This window comes from Aquarana catesbeiana, linkage group LG04 (assembly GCF_042186555.1).
Source record: "Aquarana catesbeiana isolate 2022-GZ linkage group LG04, ASM4218655v1, whole genome shotgun sequence".
NCBI lineage: Eukaryota > Metazoa > Chordata > Amphibia > Anura > Ranidae > Aquarana > Aquarana catesbeiana.
In genome coordinates this window covers 32434655-32450655 of record NC_133327.1, presented here as the reverse complement: position 1 = coordinate 32450655, position 16001 = coordinate 32434655, and the positions used below count along the sequence as shown (strand labels likewise).

General features: G+C 43.6%; 1 protein-coding gene across 4 annotated transcripts in view; it reads left to right on the top strand.

Annotated features, from left to right (window-relative positions):
* HADHB (hydroxyacyl-CoA dehydrogenase trifunctional multienzyme complex subunit beta) overlaps positions 1-16001 on the top strand; it is a 61268-nt gene that overhangs the window by 6224 nt on the left and 39043 nt on the right. For 2 of the 4 annotated variants that reach the window (XM_073624976.1, XM_073624974.1), the window contains 9 exons: positions 19-81; positions 5118-5159; positions 6182-6281; positions 8116-8160; positions 10909-11008; positions 11331-11418; positions 12798-12985; positions 14243-14423; positions 15492-15613. In XM_073624976.1, the coding sequence (XP_073481077.1) occupies positions 27-81; positions 5118-5159; positions 6182-6281; positions 8116-8160; positions 10909-11008; positions 11331-11418; positions 12798-12985; positions 14243-14423; positions 15492-15613 (921 nt within the window). In that variant the 5' untranslated portion in view covers positions 19-26. Of the gene's footprint in view, positions 1-15; positions 82-5117; positions 5160-6181; positions 6282-8115; positions 8161-10908; positions 11009-11330; positions 11419-12797; positions 12986-14242; positions 14424-15491; positions 15614-16001 lie in introns of all 4 variants that reach the window. The other 2 variants (XM_073624975.1, XM_073624973.1) reach the window with 1 other exon arrangement.

Here is a 16001-nt window from a genome sequence, read left to right as displayed (position 1 = left end):
TTCTTCTTGTTGTAGCAGAATCCAAGATGGCCTTCATGTTAAAACAAAGTGCCCGATGCCTCCCCACAACAAGCAGGCTTGGTAAGGATGAAACTACAACTTGGATATCTGGTCTTAGCTTTATAGTTTTATAGTTAGTGTAGTACTGTATTGTGTTAAGACTATATATATATATATATATATATATATATATATATATACACGCACACGCACACGCACACACACACACACGCACATCTCAAAAAATTAGAATATCATCAATAAGTTAATTTTATTTTAGTAATTCAATTCAAAAAGTGAAACTCCTATTATAGATTCATTATATCACTCTGTGTGTATTTCAAGCATTTCTTTCTTTTAATTTTGATAATTATGGCTGATGGCTAATGACAACCCAAAACTCAGTATCTCAGAAAATTAGAATATTACATAAGACCAATAAAAAAAAAAAATAAAAAAGGATTTTTAACTGCTTCATCCCCGGAAGATTTTACCCCCTTTCTGACCAGAGCACTTTTTGCGATTTGGCACTGTGTCGCTTTAACTGACAATTGCGCGGTCGTGTGACAGTGCACCCAAACAAAATTGACTTCCTTTTTTTTCCCACAAATAGAGCTTTCTTTTGGTGGTATTTGATCACCTCTGCGGTTTTTATTTTTTGCGCTATAAACAAAAAGCAATATTTTTTACTTTTTGCTATTATAAATATCCCCCAAAAATATATAAAAAAAACAAATTTTTTCCTCAGTTTAGGTCGATATGTATTCTACACATTTTTGGTAAAAAAAAATCGCAATAAGCGTATATTGATTGATTTGCGCAAAAGTTATAGCGTCTACAAAATAGGGGATAGTTTTATGGCTTTTTTATTATAATTTTTTTTTTATTAGTAATGGCGATCTGCGATTTTTATCATGACTGCGACATCATGGCAGACACATCGGACAATTTTGACGCTATTTTGGGACCATTGTCATTTATACAGCGATCAGTGCTATAAAAAATGCACTGATTACTGTGTAAATAACACTGGCAGGGAAGGGGTTAAACATTAGGGGGCAATCAAGGGGTTAAGTGTGTCCTAGGGAGTGATTCTAACTGGGGGGGGGTGGGCTACAACTCACATGACAGCGATCACTGCTCCCGATGATAGGGAGCAGTGATCTCTGTCATGTCAGAAGGCAGAACAGGGAAATGCCTAGTTTACATAGGCATCTTCATGTTCTGACGCTCCGTGACACGATCGCCGGGATCCGGCGGACATCCCGCGGGCACGGTCACGCTGTATGCAGCGGGCGCGCACGCCCACTAATTAAACGGGACGTACAGGTATGCCCATTTGCCCACCGCTGCCATTGTGCCAATGTATATCTGCGTGCAGCGGTCGGCAAGTGGTTAATAGTGAAAAGTATGTCCATGTACAGCAGGGATCTGCAATTAGCAGGCCTCCAGCTGTTGTAAAACTACAAGTCCCATCATGCCTCTGCCTCTGGGTGTCATGCTTGTGGCTGTCAGAGTCTTGCTATGCCTCATGGGACTTGTAGTTCTGCAACAGCTGGCGGTCCGCTAATTGCATATCCCTGCTGTACATGGACATACTTTTCAGTATTAACCACTTATCGGTCGGGGCTCCTTTTGCCTGAATTACTGCATCAATGTGGCATGGGGGCAATCAGCCTGTGGCACTGCTGAGGTGTTATGGAATGCCAGGTTGCTTTGATAGCCACCTTCAGCTCGTCTGCATTGTTGCGTCTGGTGTCTCTCATCTTCCTCTTGGCAATACCCCACAGATTCTCTATGGGCTTTAGGTCAGGCGAGTTTGCTGGACAATCAAGCACAGCGATACCATGACCATTAAACCAGGTATTGGTACTTTTGGCAGTGTAGGCAGGTACCAAGTTCTGCTGGATAATTAAATCGATAACTAACTTTTTTTTTTTTTTGAGATGCACCTATATATGTGTTTGTGTGGTACCGTTTTAAAAAAGTCCCCTTTCATGCCGTGTGGTAGGCCACTGAGGTCATGACCCTGGTAAGCAAAATTTAAGTGGTACTGATAGGAGGAGAAATCAGTGTGTTACCGTAATTGGTCTTCTCCTTATTCATATATATAATGCAGTGGAGGTTCAGAAAGAGTAACAGCAAGGCACTGAGCGCCTGTATTTAAGCTCATAGCAGCAATATCAAAGGTAGCTGAGAGCCTTATGAGGTTTCTGGGCCACTGATTGGGAACATTGTACCGCAAGACAGGGATGGGCAATTCGAAGACCTCTGATGCTAAGTTAGCCAGCATGTCCACTGGACGTAAAGAGAGCTTAAGCTGTGCAAACTGAGTCCAAAAAGGGCAAGCAGATGGAAACGATAAGTCTCGGTGGCTAATGCCTTATGTTACATTGTGTTCTGTGTGGGGGCAGCCATGTACAGTGGAACCTTGGATTACGAGCATAATCTGTTCCAGGAGAATGCTTGTAATCCAAAGCACTTGCATATCAAAGCGAGTTTCTCCATAGAAGTCAATGGAAACAAAGATAATTAATTCCGCATTGACTTCTATTGCATGCAATACCGCATGTGGCCAGTGGGGTGGGGGGGCGGAGAGCCTTGGAAATACTCGGGAATAGCTCGGTTGTACTCTGAAAGGCTCGGGAACGGAGTATTTCTGAACGGTTACAAACCATTCCGAGTGTCACCGGCGCCCCCGCACCTCTGGCCAAATGCGGTACTGCACACCACATTAGCTTGAATTCTGCTAGTTTTGTGAAACAATACTCGCAAACCGAGTCAGGATTTAAAAAAACAAAAAAAAAGTTGCTGGTCTTTCAAAACGCTTGTTAAATGCATTATTCGTTAACCAAGGTTCCACTGTGTTTAGAGGTGGGACTTGTGATCTGATGACTGAAGGGGAGATTATTAAAAAGCCAAGAAGCAGCAGGAGAGGTGGAGGAAACGCAGATCCACAGAATGAATGAAACAGAAGCATGGAGATCTTGCACAGCAGGTCCTCGGGTACAGCTTTCTTTCCAGCAATAAGCACAGAGAGCAGCACAGCAAAGGCCTCTCCAATTCTGAGAGCAACCATCTGAGGCAGCAGTGTCTTTTCAATGATCTCACAATGCACATATGTAACTATGAGACACAGGACTCTCAGCGCACTGATATTTTTAAGGGGGAATTCAAGACAAAAGGAGACAGTAAGTAATCAGAACTTGTATTTATTCCTGTGCTTTCCACTAAGGATGAGCTCAGGCGTGTTTGCAACTTCACGTGCCCGCGCCCACCAAGAAGCTGACAGTCCGCAGCACTAATCGCTGGTAGTGAGACACTTCCCCCTCCGCGGCTGCACAGATCCGGAAATGTCTCACTACCTGTGATTAGTGCTGCAGAGCAGGGCCGGTACAAGGAAGGGGCGGATGCCCTGGGCGGTACAATTTGTGGGAGGGGGGGGGGGGGGGCGCAGGTGAGGTGCTGGCAGTGTGCTTCACAGTACACACTAGCTGGTGCCCCTCGCTGTACTGTAATCGTCTGTACCTTACAGCTGTAGTGTGCCTCCTGCACCTGGCACAAGCCTGCACAATCCGCACCAGCCCTTCCCTGTCAGAGCTGCCCCTTCACTCCCCCTATGAAGGCGCTTTGTAGTCCCGTCGGTGTGACGTCAGTCACGGCCGGAGGCGGTATAGGAGGAGAGCAGAGAGCTGCCGCCAAGGAGGAACCAGCAGTTCAGAAACAACGTGTGTATCGCCAGCCCTCTCCTCTCCCATCTGTCAGGTAACACATAGCCAGTAGAGGAAGTTTTCTGCAGAGCTCACTTCCTCTACTGGCTTTTCTGTGTTAGCTCTGGGCACTCACTGCTGCTGCCCTCGAGCCCTTGTGCACGCTTCTGCCACCAGCACTGTAAACCAAAGCTGCAGTGACTCCAGAGGCAGCTTGTCCCCTCTTGCTGCTGCTACTGAGACATTGTAGCATGGAGGCGAGGAGCTCTGAAACTCCTCATCGGCTCTGTGCTACAGCAGGTGGAGTTCTCTGTACTCTGAATAAAAACAAAAAAAATGCCTGCACATACCATAGAGACTGGTAGCTGTCAGAAGTGGTGAGGGATTGCCAAAGACTGAAGTTGAGCAGAGAGGACAGGAGTGCACTGTAAAGGTGTGGGGGATGGGGGAATATGTGCTGAGAGAAGAGCAGGTAGCAATTTGTGCAGAGGGAACAGTGAAAGAAGGGTGGGGGGGGGTTAGCAGAGAGGAGATCTGGGGGGATTTGTAGAGAAAGGAGAGCTGGAGGGATGTGTGCAGAGAGGAGATCTGGGGGAATTTGTAAAGAAAGGAGAGCTGGGCAAGAATACCTGCGGAAATCCCCAGAGAGTCACAGATAGTCTGAACAGTGACAATAATTGGGGGGGGGGGGGGGGGGGGGGGGGGGGCAGTTTGCCATCTTCGCCCTGGGCACCAAATTAACTTGTCCCGGCACTGCTGCAGAGTGTCAGCTTCCTGGTGGGCGCAGGCATTGGGCACGTGAAGTTGCGAACACGCCGGAAGCTCATCCTTACTTTTCACCCCTCTGTTTGCTGTTTTACATTTTGTGGCCAAAAGAGGGGTGGAGATCAGAAAAGGCCAACAGCACAATGACCTGATCTGTTTTCACTGTAATGCATCAGATTGTAATGTACACAGTGCACTGTACATAGAAAAGGAACACTACATCAACTGTTGCATGAAGCTGAAGTGGTTGCAGGTTCGCTTTAAAGCTGCATATATAGATAGGCAAACTTAAAAGAAAAGAAAAAAAAGTAATGTGGTTATGTATTCGGCTAAGTAAACCTGACCTGGCTTAAAAAGTGCTAATTGTAACAACACTCCTGAAGTGGTTCTTGTAAGTACTTCTTGTAGCCTTCAGATCAATGCTTGTGTTTGTATGAATTTCAGCTTTACTTATGTAAAAGCTAGGGCCCCCAAATCTTAAAGCGCTTATGCGTTGATATCTGACCTTTGCACAATTCATTACTTTATTTTGATATCTGCTGAACATTGCAGCTATGCCACCAATGTGTACTGACCTGACATGTTACTGATAGCAAAGATCTGTTCATCACTTATTCTTTTTCTACTTTTTTTCTGTTGCAGTGATCAGGCAAATCAGCTGCTCCTCCCACCTTCAGTCACCAGGTAATGCCGCTAATTGGATCTCTTCTTGGCCTACTGATGTCAGTTTTTTTTTTTTTTTTGCCAGGTTTTATAAGCTTATTTTAATGCCAGGGATACAAATGGAACCCTTTTATGAGTCGTGGCTCCGTGGAAATCTTCAGTTTTCTTGGTAGCATCTTTACAGGTCCCTCCCTCCCAACTCTTCTTTGGAGTGGACAGGCTGACAGGAGTTGTCCCACTGTGAGAATAGTAGTTTTATTTCCATTAAAATCCTGGAGATAGTGGGGTAGGGGAGATTACCATTTTTTCTGAAAAGGAATACTAGTCACAAACACAAGTACAGTGTTATTATAACAAAACAATGTAGATTTGTCAGTATAAACACTGTCTATAGAATGCCTTGACACATGAGGAACTAGTGACAGATCAGTGACCAGTTTCATCTTTACTAAGAGCCCTTGCACACTGCAGGCGCTATTGCGCTAATAATAGCGCCTGCAAACCGACCTGAAAGTGCCGCTGCTGTGTATCCAGTGTGAAAGCCCCGAGGGCTTTCACACTGGAGCGGTGCGCTGGCAGGACGGTAAAAAAAGTCCTGCCAGCAGCATCTTCGGAGCGGTGAAGGAGCAGAGTGAATACCGCTCCTGCCCATTGAAATCAATGGGACGGCGCGGCTATACCGCCGGCAAAGCGCCTCTGCAGAGGCGCTTTGCGGTGTTGTTTAACCCTTTCTCGCCGGCTAGCGGGGCGGTTTTACCCTAATAATAGCGGCGTTTTACCGCCGCCCCCGCCCCAGTGTGCAAGGGCTCTAATGGTTTTATAACTGTTAGTAAAGGAAAAAATGGTGATTCACAAAACTGATGCTTTTGCAGTCTGGATGGAATGTTTCCTATGTGTGTGGCAAACTTCTCCAGTTGCCCAAGGTGGGGTCTGTGATGCCTTTGTCTGAAGTAGAGAGGCTGAAACCATTGGATGTTTGTTTTTCTCAACATAAATAACAGTAGTTTGGTATGTGCATGTAAATCTCCACGTTTTCATTCTAGCTGTCCAGGCAAAAACCAAGAAGACACTTGCAAAGCCAGGGGTAAAGAATATTGTTGTGGTTGAAGGCGTCCGTACCCCATTCCTGCTCTCTGGCACCACGTAAGTCTCTTATACCTTCAATCTTTGTCTTGCTCATTTAAACAAATTCTGCTTCTGTTGTTGTGGAGCAGGAAAAAATGATTGTCTTGTTTTCTTAACATTTCTATTTCACGTATTGGCCCCTTCCCCTCCCACAATCTTTGTATTAAAGTGGAACTGAAGGAATTTTATAACAGACTGTAAGCAGGCAAGCTGTTATCGCAGAAGACGTGCAATGGGGTTGATTTACTAAATCTGCAGACCCCCCCCCAAAGCCCCCTAGTATTATTATTTTTTTTTTTTTTTTTTAAACCCCCTATACAAACCTTTTCTTTTTTAAATATTTCTGCCGGCCCAGTGACGTCGGCACACACCCCCAGCTTCTCCTTCTGGCCATGTATGAGGCAGGCATTCTTCCAAGATGAAGCAGCACTCGCCTAACGACCAACAACCTAGTGGGGTTGATTTACTAAAACTGGAGTGCAAAATGTGGTGCAGCTGTGCTTGGTAGCCAATCGGCTTGTTCAACTAAGCTTTGACAAAAAAAAGACCTGGAAGCTGATTGGTTACTATGCAGTGCATCACCAGATTTTGCAATCTCCATTTTACGTAAATCAACCCCAATGTCTCTTCTGTGATAACACACACATGCCTGCCTGCTCACAGCTTTTTTTGACATGTAAATTAAGCTGCTAATGCGTAGTTCAGCTTGCATCACCGGCTTGGTACCTGCGTGCTGGGATTAAGGACTCCTGTGCATGTATGCCAGCAAGGGTCCTGGGCTGTTAGGAAAGTATCTTTTAGTTCTGCTTTAACATTTGTGAGCATGTTACCCTATACTGAGGATTCATTAATAACAATTGCTCTATTGACTACCAGCCGACACATCTACCTGTCACACCTTTCTACTGCTGACAGCTTTGCTACCCACTAACGATCAGGGACCTTTCCAAGTCATGTAAGCTCTAACGAGCAGGGCCCTCTGATTCTTCCTGTATTGAATGGTATTGTAATTGTCTACCCTACTGTAAAGTGCTGTGCAAACTGTCTGTGCTATATAAATCCTGAATAATAATGTATGTATGAGATTACTATGTTATGACATGATCACAGGCAAGCTGTCGGCTTCATTACAGAATAAATCATTTTAAGCTTCCAGAGGCCACTGCTGCCTACAGATGGCAGTGTTTCTCTGTTTGTTATTGTAATCGTTAGATACAAATATAGCATTAAAAAATTTAAATTTTAGAACAATATAAACAAAGAATTAGTATGATTTTTTTTTTTTTTATTTATTTTAGTTTTTTTTTTTTTTTTTTGTAAGTCTGTTATAAAAGACAGTGCCAGATTTCAAAAGTGTACCAAATGAAATCCTTGTCATTATTAAAAAAAAAAAAGTAAGTTACAAAAAATTAGTAAATTCGTTATATATTTTTAAAGTGTTACTAAACGCAGGACCCTGCATTCACTATCTCTTGACTCCCACAGTACACAGCAAATGGAAAAGCAATTATTTTAGTAACTATAAACTGTTATTTACTAAAATAACTATATATAGTACTGACGCTGACAAATTTGGCCTGGGCATCTAGGCTTCAGTGACCTCCCAGGTGTATAGTCATTTAGTTTTTTTTTTTCCCCACTTCTACAAATATAGAATATTTTATTATTATAGTGTAGTAAACTTTGTTACAGATTGTTGTTCTCTGTTCTGAGGTAATTAATTCCTTACTGCATAGCCAGAGTACATGCCTACTTTGTTACACAGCTTGGGGAATGGACCCTTCTGTTTCCAGAACCTAGATACCAAGATGGGGCACATGTAGAGGGTGACTCCCTGTTTTTTGTCTTTTAGGTTTTCAGATCTGATGCCCCACGACCTTGCCAGGACAGCATTGCAGTAAGTGTCTTGAAATCCTTCTGTGGGTAAGATGTGGTCTTCTATAATAGGAGAAAGAAATGAACCTGAATGTACCTTTTCCAAGAAACTGCTTGTGTGGTCCTGGAAAATGACCGGGCACTTTTTTGAGCTGTGTTCTGAAATCAACATCTTTGCAGCCTGAAGTTCTGACCTGCTCACTCCAACTTCACAGCCTCTCTATTCACCACTGAAATTCCCAGACCACGTTTCGGGAGCACAGGCTAAGCCATAGATTCAAACTGCAGTGTATTCAAGTGTTTTCTAAGGTGTAGATGTTTCCTAGGCATTCAAGAAAAAGCGTTGTGGTTAAAGTGGTAGTATCTGTGAATTTTTTATTTTAACCTACAGGTAAGCTTATAAGAGAGCTTACCGGTAAGTTAAATAAATATCTCCAAAACCTGCACTGTTTAGGAGATATTCTAGGGAGCATCAGCTGGTGATGTCACGGCGCTTTCGTTCTGAAGCAATGGCGTACCCGTGCCATTCCTTCAGTGCTGTAAACAGTGACTCCCACGCACATGTGCGGGAGTGACTTTATCGCGGCTCGGCCATTCAAGCAGGCGCAGCCCACGAACCTGGAAGGAAGACAGGGTGAATATGGTAGCCCTGTTGGCGGTGACAGCGCACCGCTGGAGTTCTTAGTTTCAAGGTAAGTCTTTAATAATGTGCTAGTAGGCGATGCCTACTAGCACATTATGCCTATACCTTACAGGGTTTCTCCTCTTCCTCTTCCTCTTCCTCCTCTTCCTCTTCTTCTTCCTCCTCCTCCTCCTCCTCCTCCTCCATGCTTTTTTCTTTAATGTGTAACTCCACTTTAGTTGAGGAAAAAAACATTCCCCTCTGGGTGTTCTATGTACATGCAAGGATTGGAAAAAAAAATTGTTTAGCGATTCTTACCTTTTCTTATTCTGAAGCAATCCCTGTATGTTCCCCTATGCTCATGTTCAGAGTGAGTATAATGGGAGTGGTTTCATAATTATCAGCCAGCTGCTGCAGAATCAGGGCTCTGAGGAAAGTTGCAGGATCTGCATCCCTTTAGGCATCATTTCTTATTGGGAATATCTTGCCAAAAATGACACTTTTGTTGCAGGGGTTGCTGAAAGTCTGACTTGTATCTTAGTGCAGACTTCTGGGAAAATCAGTAGGCTAATCACGCAAGCAGAAAATTACATATCTGGAGGGCGTTCTGTAAACTATCTGTGTACAGAACACCTCCAGGTAGCTATTGCATTGCACTTTACAGAATATGACAGAGCTGCAGATTGAAAAGGAAAGGTACTTTTTAATAACATTCAATTACTATGTCACAATTGTATATACTAAATTTATTTTTCCCATGAAAGAGTTACCCTTTTAACCACTTTCCACGCGCGCTATAGCCGAATGATGGCTTCAGCGTGTGCTTCCGGTCCTGGGAGGGCATCAATAGACGCGGTTGATCACAGAACAGGCTGATCACAAGGCCAATCGCAACAGGCTCTTTACCTCGTGATCAGCTGTCATCCAATGCCAACGGATCAGGAAGAAAACAGAAGCTGGTTACCTACTTTTTTTTTTTTTTTTTTTTCCCCCTCATGATCAGTGTGAGGAGAAAGAATAAAGCCGGTAACCGGCTTCTGTTACAGGGACATCGATCCCGATCTGTGCTGGTAATCAGCGTTCACCATGTGCCACCTATCGGTGACTCATCATCAATGCCCACCCAGTGCTGCCTCATCATTGCCACCTCATCAGTGCCCATCAGTGAAGGAGAAAAAATACCTGTTTGCAAAATTTTATATGAAACATTTTTTTATTTATTTTTTCAAAATTTTTGCTCTTTTTATTCATTTATTTATTTTTTTGTTTTTTTACCAAAAGAAAACAAAAAAAAAAAACAAGTGATTAAATACCACCAAAAGAAAGCTCTATTTGTGTGAAAAAATTATATAAATTTGGTTTGGGTACAATGTTGTATGGCCGCGCAATTGTCATTCAAAGTGCAACAGCGCTGAAAATTGGCCAAGGCAGGAAGGGGGTTTAAGTGTCCAGTAAGCAAGTGGTTAAATGAAACAGGTTCACTTTAAATGTGGAACACCAGGAAAGCTAAATACATGGTTTAAATACTCCTTATAAAGGTTTTACCTGTTTAAAGGATTTGATATACACATCTCTATTGATCACATTACTCTGACACTGTTTGCTTCACTGCTTCCTGGGTCAGCCTTACTGCTCTTTGCTCCTTGAACAGACTTGTTGTTGCTCATTCATTGCACAATGAGGATGAGGACTTAAGCTGGCCATAGATCGATTGGAATGCGTCCAGTTCAGCAGAAACTAACCCAATGACCGTTCCTGCTCGGCAGAAGTCAATCCGACGGTCAACTTCTGTTGAACTGGCCTGTTAGTAAACTTTCATTTGATCAGCAGTTACAGCGCCCCGCTGTGAGAATACAATAGTATAGTGGGGAAGATTTCTCAATTCACCTCAATTTGTTGAATGGGGAAATCATTTATTTTCTTTTTAATTGAATCAGCCATGGCTGAGTTGCTGAACTGTGGGTTATCTTTCTGGCTCTGCAGTGTGAAAATTTACTATCTTTACAATCTGAATCTGAAATTTTGCTTTAAAGTAGAAATGCCCATCCTATTTTTTTAAATATGAGCAGGTGCCTCAAAATAAAGAGACACTTGAATAATATAAAGCACATGGTTTTTCTCTACTTTATCTTCTCTGCATTAATTTAGGGGTTTGCTGAATCGGACCGGTATTCCTAGGGAGGCTATTGACTACATTGTGTATGGCACCGTCATCCAGGAAGTGAAAACTAGCAATGTTGCCCGCGAGGTGGGTGTTTTTTTTTTTTTTTTTTCTAAGTGTGTTTTTGTCATGATGTCTTAGTACATCACTTATGGTTTGTTAGAGTGGGTGTTGTAGCTACTTTTCTAATCATGGAGCTGACGGGTGGGCATTTGAGACCTATTTACAAAGGTCAGCAAAGTGCTTTCATTTTGTTTGACGTAGCCACAATGTTTTTCTCTAGTTTTTAAAAGTGTAAGATAGTGTTACACCATCAACAGGCAGTGGAAAACTAGATTTGGGGGGAGGGGGCATGAAATGCAATGTTTGGCTGTTGAGACTTTTATGCATTGTGTTTTTCTGTGCCCAGGCTGCTCTTGGAGCCGGTTTCTCTGATAAGACTCCCGCTCACACCGTCACCATGGCATGTATCTCCTCCAACCAGGCCATGACCACAGGTTTGTATTCTGTTAGAAGATTCCTCCATCCACACAACCCCCCCTCCCCAGCACAACATTCTATTCTGACAGCGGGGCCCGCAGCTGTTAGAATACACTAATTGGCAAGCTGCATCTGCTGGTCGAGAAAAGATTTCTTGCATGTCCTTTCGTCACAAGTCAAATCAAAAGATTGACTTCTGTTAAGCAAGGACAATCACACACTGGTCGATATTTGGCTGGTTCTAGGGACCGGCCAAATTTAAATCTGTGTATGGCCAGCTTATTCACTTGCTGACTAACGACTTAGCGGTACGTTGCTAGACTTAAAGTGGTTATACCAGGATGATGCCCTTTTTTTTATTTATTTATTTATTTATTTTTTTAGAGCCGGAGGTTGGCTCTCTTGTAAAAGCAGTCCTAGCAGCTAACTAGCCACTTGATTGCTTTTACAAGCAGCTGGAGGGGACGTCCAACTGTCACCCCAACCCCTTGTTACCAAGGTAATGGGAATGCCAGATTTCAGAAAGCCTGCCAGGATTTTCTGCTCTCTGGTGTGCTTCACTGAGCTTCTGGCAGTCATCATGACACACACAGGTTGATTTTCTAAAGGCAAATAGACTGTGCACTCTGTAAGTGCAGCTGCACTCATTTTTCCTAGAGCATTAGTAAAAATGTGGCAAAACTCTGCTGATTTCCATCATCCAATCATGTCATGCAGTCATACTCTTTCTTTGACAAATGTTCCCAAACCCAGAGCAGGCATGGTGAGATTTGCTTGAAAAGTGCAGACCCTGCACTAGGTGTCTCAGACAACCATGTTGTTCAACCAAAGCTGGGGACAAGAAATGTAATGATCGCTAAATGTGGAAATCCCCTTTAGGGTCGGTTCACACTAGGATGACTTGGGATCCGACTTGTAAGCCCTCAAGTCGCCCCAAATCGCTTTACTGTGAGATTTGCATTACAGTGAATGAGAGCGTCTTAATTGACACTACTGAAGTCGCTTTGACTTCAGAGTGTACTACTTGTACTACTTGGATCCGACTTCTAGGCGACCTGTACCCATAGAATTCAATGGAAGTCGCCTCCAAGTCAGATCTCCATCTATATTGAAGCGACTTTACAGTTAAAAAAATTAGTTTGCGCAGGCAAACCCCTCCCTCCCAGAGAGCTGATTATTCTGTGATTGGCCACAGCCAAAGTCACCTGTCCTGGAGGCGACTTGAAGTCGCGTTGTAAATTGCTTAAAGTCGCGTTGAAGTCGCCTTGCAAAGTCGCGCTGAAGTCATGTTGCCCCTGTGTGAATCGAGCCTTAGCCCTTGTGATTGGGGGGGGGGCTGGCAAGACAATATTGATTCTCTTATGTCTGCTCACAGTCTTTTTCTCCTAACTCACAGGTGTCGGATTGATTGCATCAGGTCAGTGCGATGTGGTGGTGGCTGGTGGCGTGGAGTTCATGTCTGATGTCCCCATTCGTCATAGTAGGAAAATGAGGAAGGCCATGCTAAGTCTTAACAAAGCCAAGACCCTAGGCCAGAAGCTTTCTCTGGCATCCAGAATCCGTCCTGACTACTTTGCCCCAGAGGTAAGCGAATGGGACACCCTGAGCTCTAATTTAAAAAAATAAAAATAAATTACATTCGAACACAGGAATTGTCTATATTGCCCATAACAACCAGTCCAGTTATGTGTACCATTCTGCTACTGCAGGATGGGAAGTAAGGACGCTTTACACAATATTTAGGAAGCCGCCGTATATCATGCCCCTGGATAGGTGTTTTTGTGTTATTGTTTTCTTGAAGAAAAGATTGTCTTGTTCCCTTCTTAAGGGGTCCTATCTTAGCTACAAAATGGGGGGGGGGGGGACAAGCCTTTTTACCACACCGTAGTGTTGTTGCTAGACCCTTGTACCCTAAGCCCTGTTCTGTTGCAGCCCTCAGGTATTGGGGGTGGGGGGATCTTTTTCTATTATGCATTGTTCAGACTTGAATGCTGTCACATCATGGAGTCAAGTCATCAAAGATTCAACAACTTTCAACATGAATCTTGCACCGGGTCTGTCTCATGACACCTGGGTTTTTCAAGTAACTCTGTCACTTAGCTCTGAAAGGGCAAAGTGAGACAGTCTGTTTTAATAACAAGGGTTGGCACATAGAAGTAAGAGGAGTCATGGCTTAAAGGGTAAGTTCACCTTCACATAAAATCTGTAAGGTGAATCTATACTGGTCCCGCTATACCAGAGTACTGTGATCCCCCACTGTCAAGCACTCGGACGCCGTTTCAACGGTCCGTGGATTTGAAATCCTCCTGGCTTTCTCTCCTCTCCTCCAGCACTGACAGGATGGGCTAGACAGATTCTGATTGGTCAGCGCTGTCCATGTGACAGTGCTGACCAGTTAGGATGCCTCTTGTCTATACACGCTGAGAGGTACGCACAGGAGATTAAGCCGCAGGGATCTCAAATCTCCGGACCGTTGAAGCAGCGTCCCGGTACCTGACAGCGGGGATCGCAGAGCTCTGGTACAGCGTGACTGGGGTGATGGGGAGGGGGGTCCAGTGTAAGTTCACCTTACAGATTTTCCAGCAAAGGTGAATTTGTACTTTCATGGCGAGACGTGAGGCTCTGTGTACAGCTTGGACATAGGATCCAGGGGCTCTGCAAAGAAGTCAATTTGCATTTAAAGGTGACTGAACTTAAGCAGTATCAGTGGTTTAGAAACTTTTTAGCCCATGCCAGGGTTACCTTAAATGAGCTGATTTTTATTTTTTTTTTTTATTTTTTTGTGGAAATATCTGAACTGATGATTTATGTCTTTTTATGAAACGCTTCTCTTTAATTCAGCTTCCAGCCGTTGCAGAGTTCTCTACCAGTGAGACAATGGGGCACTCCGCAGACAGACTGGCCGCAGCGTTCGACGTGTCTCGGGTGGAACAGGATGAGTACGCCCTACGCTCACATTCTATGGCCAAGAAAGCCCAGGAAGCTGGAAATTTGTCAGACGTCATCCCATACAAAGTGCCAGGTGATTGCTGCTGTCTTTGAATCTTTATAGATTTTGTTTGCAATCAGTTCCATAATGGCTGATCTGTTGAACCCTTTTACTGCCCCCAACATATGTAGTAAATGTGGCCAAAAAATGTATCGCATTGGTGTCTTTTTGTCCCCTATGTGATGGGGGGACGTTTTAGTTGACAAAAAGAATGTGTAAAATTTAAGTTACACCCAAGCATTTAAAACCCCCCCCACATACACACAAATATGAGTGTAAATGCGTGCATTAGGGAGCCTATGTACGAAAATGTTGATTGTGTTGCATATTGCAGCTCACGCCTGTACAATAATTCTAGAGCCATTATTTATGGTTGGCTCTAAACTGATGAACTGTAGGGGCTTTTAAAGTGTCATTGTTTCTCGCGCGAGCACACAAATTTAAAGTTTTATTTTAAAGAATAATTTAAAAAAATAAGAGAAAAAAAAAGTTTTATTCTTACCTTCTTTGTGCAGTGGTTTTGATCCTCCTCTCTCTCCGGTGCTTCTAGCTCCACTCACTTCCTGCTAAGTTCCCCCAATGGCAAGCTTTCCTCTAATTGGGCACTAATGGGTGCTCGCTCCCAAGCCCTGCTCTGTATATCCATTGACACACAGAGCGTGGTTCAGTGTCCTAGGGTCTCTGCTAAAAAAAATATATATATAATGTTTGGGGGTTCTGAGTAATTTTCTGGCAAAAAAAATTATGATTTTTACATGTAGGAGAGGAGTGCTGGAATTTACGCGGTATGGAAGTGGTTAAAGCTAGACTTGTTGGGTATCAATTTACTTTGCAACCTCTTTCTCTTCTTCCTCCTTTTTTTTTTTTTTTTTTTTCTGTACTCAAAAAATGGGTAATATTGTGTTTTTACAGGTATGTTAGGAAACTTTTTCCTGCAGCTGCAAAATTATGTAAAGGATTGGAATAACTTGTTGTTTTTAAATTCCTAATACCCTGAGCCGCAGAAAAAGGAGCGAGAGTGTGCACGTGGACTGAAATTTTTTTTGACATGCTTCATATAGCTTGTACCACCAATCAGAACTTTTCTTCCTCTTGTTGCAGGCAAAGATACAGTGGAAAAAGACAATGGAATCCGGCCCTCCTCTATGGAACAAATGGCAAAGCTGAAACCAGCTTTTGTAAAACCATTTGGGACAGTGACTGCCGCCAATTCCTCCTTCCTGGTAAACGCTTCTAGAACTTTTATTACCGCCACAATTTGATCAAGAGCTATTATTTAAAAGTAGAGCTTGTTCCAATTTTTAAAGTGTGTCTAGCAAGAAGCAGAAGACCTGTGTTATTAGCATCTGATGGAAGCTGGTGTAAGTTATAGCAATTCTAAAGGGAGAAATGCTCTGTGCAGTAGTTTTCCACAGAGCAATCCTGATCCTCATCTTCTCTGGTCCCCCGCCGGCACTCCTGGCTTCCCTTCCATGGTGAATGCCGCTTGCTATGGGGGACTCGTGCAAGCTTGGCCTCGCCCCCCGCTCTCTCTTCGCTGGCAGTGAGTGACAACAGCAAGAGCTCCCGCTGCAGCCTCTGAGCCAGTGTGGCAAGAGACAGAAGCAATGC